This window comes from Vespula pensylvanica, chromosome 5 (assembly GCF_014466175.1).
Source record: "Vespula pensylvanica isolate Volc-1 chromosome 5, ASM1446617v1, whole genome shotgun sequence".
NCBI classification, from domain to species: Eukaryota; Metazoa; Arthropoda; class Insecta; order Hymenoptera; family Vespidae; genus Vespula; species Vespula pensylvanica.
The window spans coordinates 7,755,399-7,756,713 of record NC_057689.1 but is presented as its reverse complement, the minus strand read 5'-3'; the positions used below and the strand labels follow the sequence as shown (position 1 = coordinate 7,756,713).

General features: G+C 32.9%; 1 protein-coding gene across 1 annotated transcript in view; it reads left to right on the top strand.

The window, feature by feature from the left end:
* LOC122629446 (prostaglandin E2 receptor EP2 subtype) overlaps nucleotides 1-1,222 on the top strand; it is an 8,295-nt gene extending 7,073 nt beyond the window's left edge. The window contains 2 exon segments of the mRNA XM_043812856.1: nucleotides 456-729; nucleotides 821-1,222. Coding sequence (XP_043668791.1) covers nucleotides 456-729; nucleotides 821-933 — 387 coding nt within the window. The 3' untranslated portion in view covers nucleotides 934-1,222.
* The last annotated feature ends 93 nt before the right edge of the window (nucleotides 1,223-1,315 follow it).

The window sequence follows — 1,315 nt, the reverse complement described above, 5'->3', positions numbered from 1 at the left end:
ATGGCTACGTATCGTTGTTTTCAAATGCTCTCACGTACGATCCATCGAGACCAACGAAACGTCGCGATATAGATTGGCTCGATTAAACCGGATATCATCGATAATAACGTAAGGTGTATGTCGACAATTGTTTTATACAGCTCGAACATCAATCCTTTATGTTCGTTTAATAAAAATCTATCTATACGACGAGATTGATCGATCTATCAGTTTACGAATAATAGGAAATTCTTAGTCAATGATTTTTGTCGAGTCAAATTCGACAAACTGATATTCGGCTTGGATCAGACTCGACAAAAATTTCGTAAAATTATTAGAAACGATTATGCTAAGATACGCGATGTTCACTTAGTGTCCTTAATTCAAATAGATATTTCTTGGATGACCATAATCACTTTTAATATATAGCGAGCGTTCAATGTTGAATGACTATAATAACATTTATCAAAGCAAAGGTCGAACAAACAATTATTACGTCAATTTATTTAATCGTTTTTTAGATTTCGATTCCGCTTGCACAATTTTCTATGACTTTAACAACAAAGATGGTGACTTTGAAAAAGTGTATCCATGCTTTTCACATTGTCGCCGACATTCTTTTGTGCGTACACTTCACTTTGGATCCATATATTTACGTTCTACTTCGAATGCCCCGACCAAGGTTCCGTTTGTTAAAACCACTTTGCAAGATCTGTTGGCCAGCCAGAAGTCGATCAAATTCGTTCACGGGTGAGATTCGATTTTATTTTTTTAATGAATTTTTGTTTTTATTTTCATCTTTGCATTCGCTAATCCTAATTAATCGTTATATAAATTTTAGGAATAGGAGATAATCATTGCAGCAGTGGTGATCCACCAACCCCTATAACCGAAGCACCTTCGACACCCGTTAGCGAGGAACACGAATCTGAAGTAGCAACTGTCAATGTTTGAGATCGATATGTATCGATCGTATCCATCTCATTATTGATTTTACATTTACACGTTTACACGAGAATTATTCTTCGCTCTACCAAAATTCTATATATTTATTTCTCATTTACTATTTCGTGTTCACATTTGTGGATTAAATTTGGGACAAAATCGAGGCATTCCATGAGAGTTAGAATGAAGAAAAAAGTATGAAAAGTTTGTGATTGAGATTAGAGTATTGCAATTATAAATATCTATGGGTATTTGTGTATTTCTTTTTTCTTTTATATATACTATATCTTTTACTATACTATACTATTTTTTATACATATATATATATTATATATACATATTTTCGAAGGTTTATGCATGAAACGACTTTTCATCAAGAACTCCAGTCATT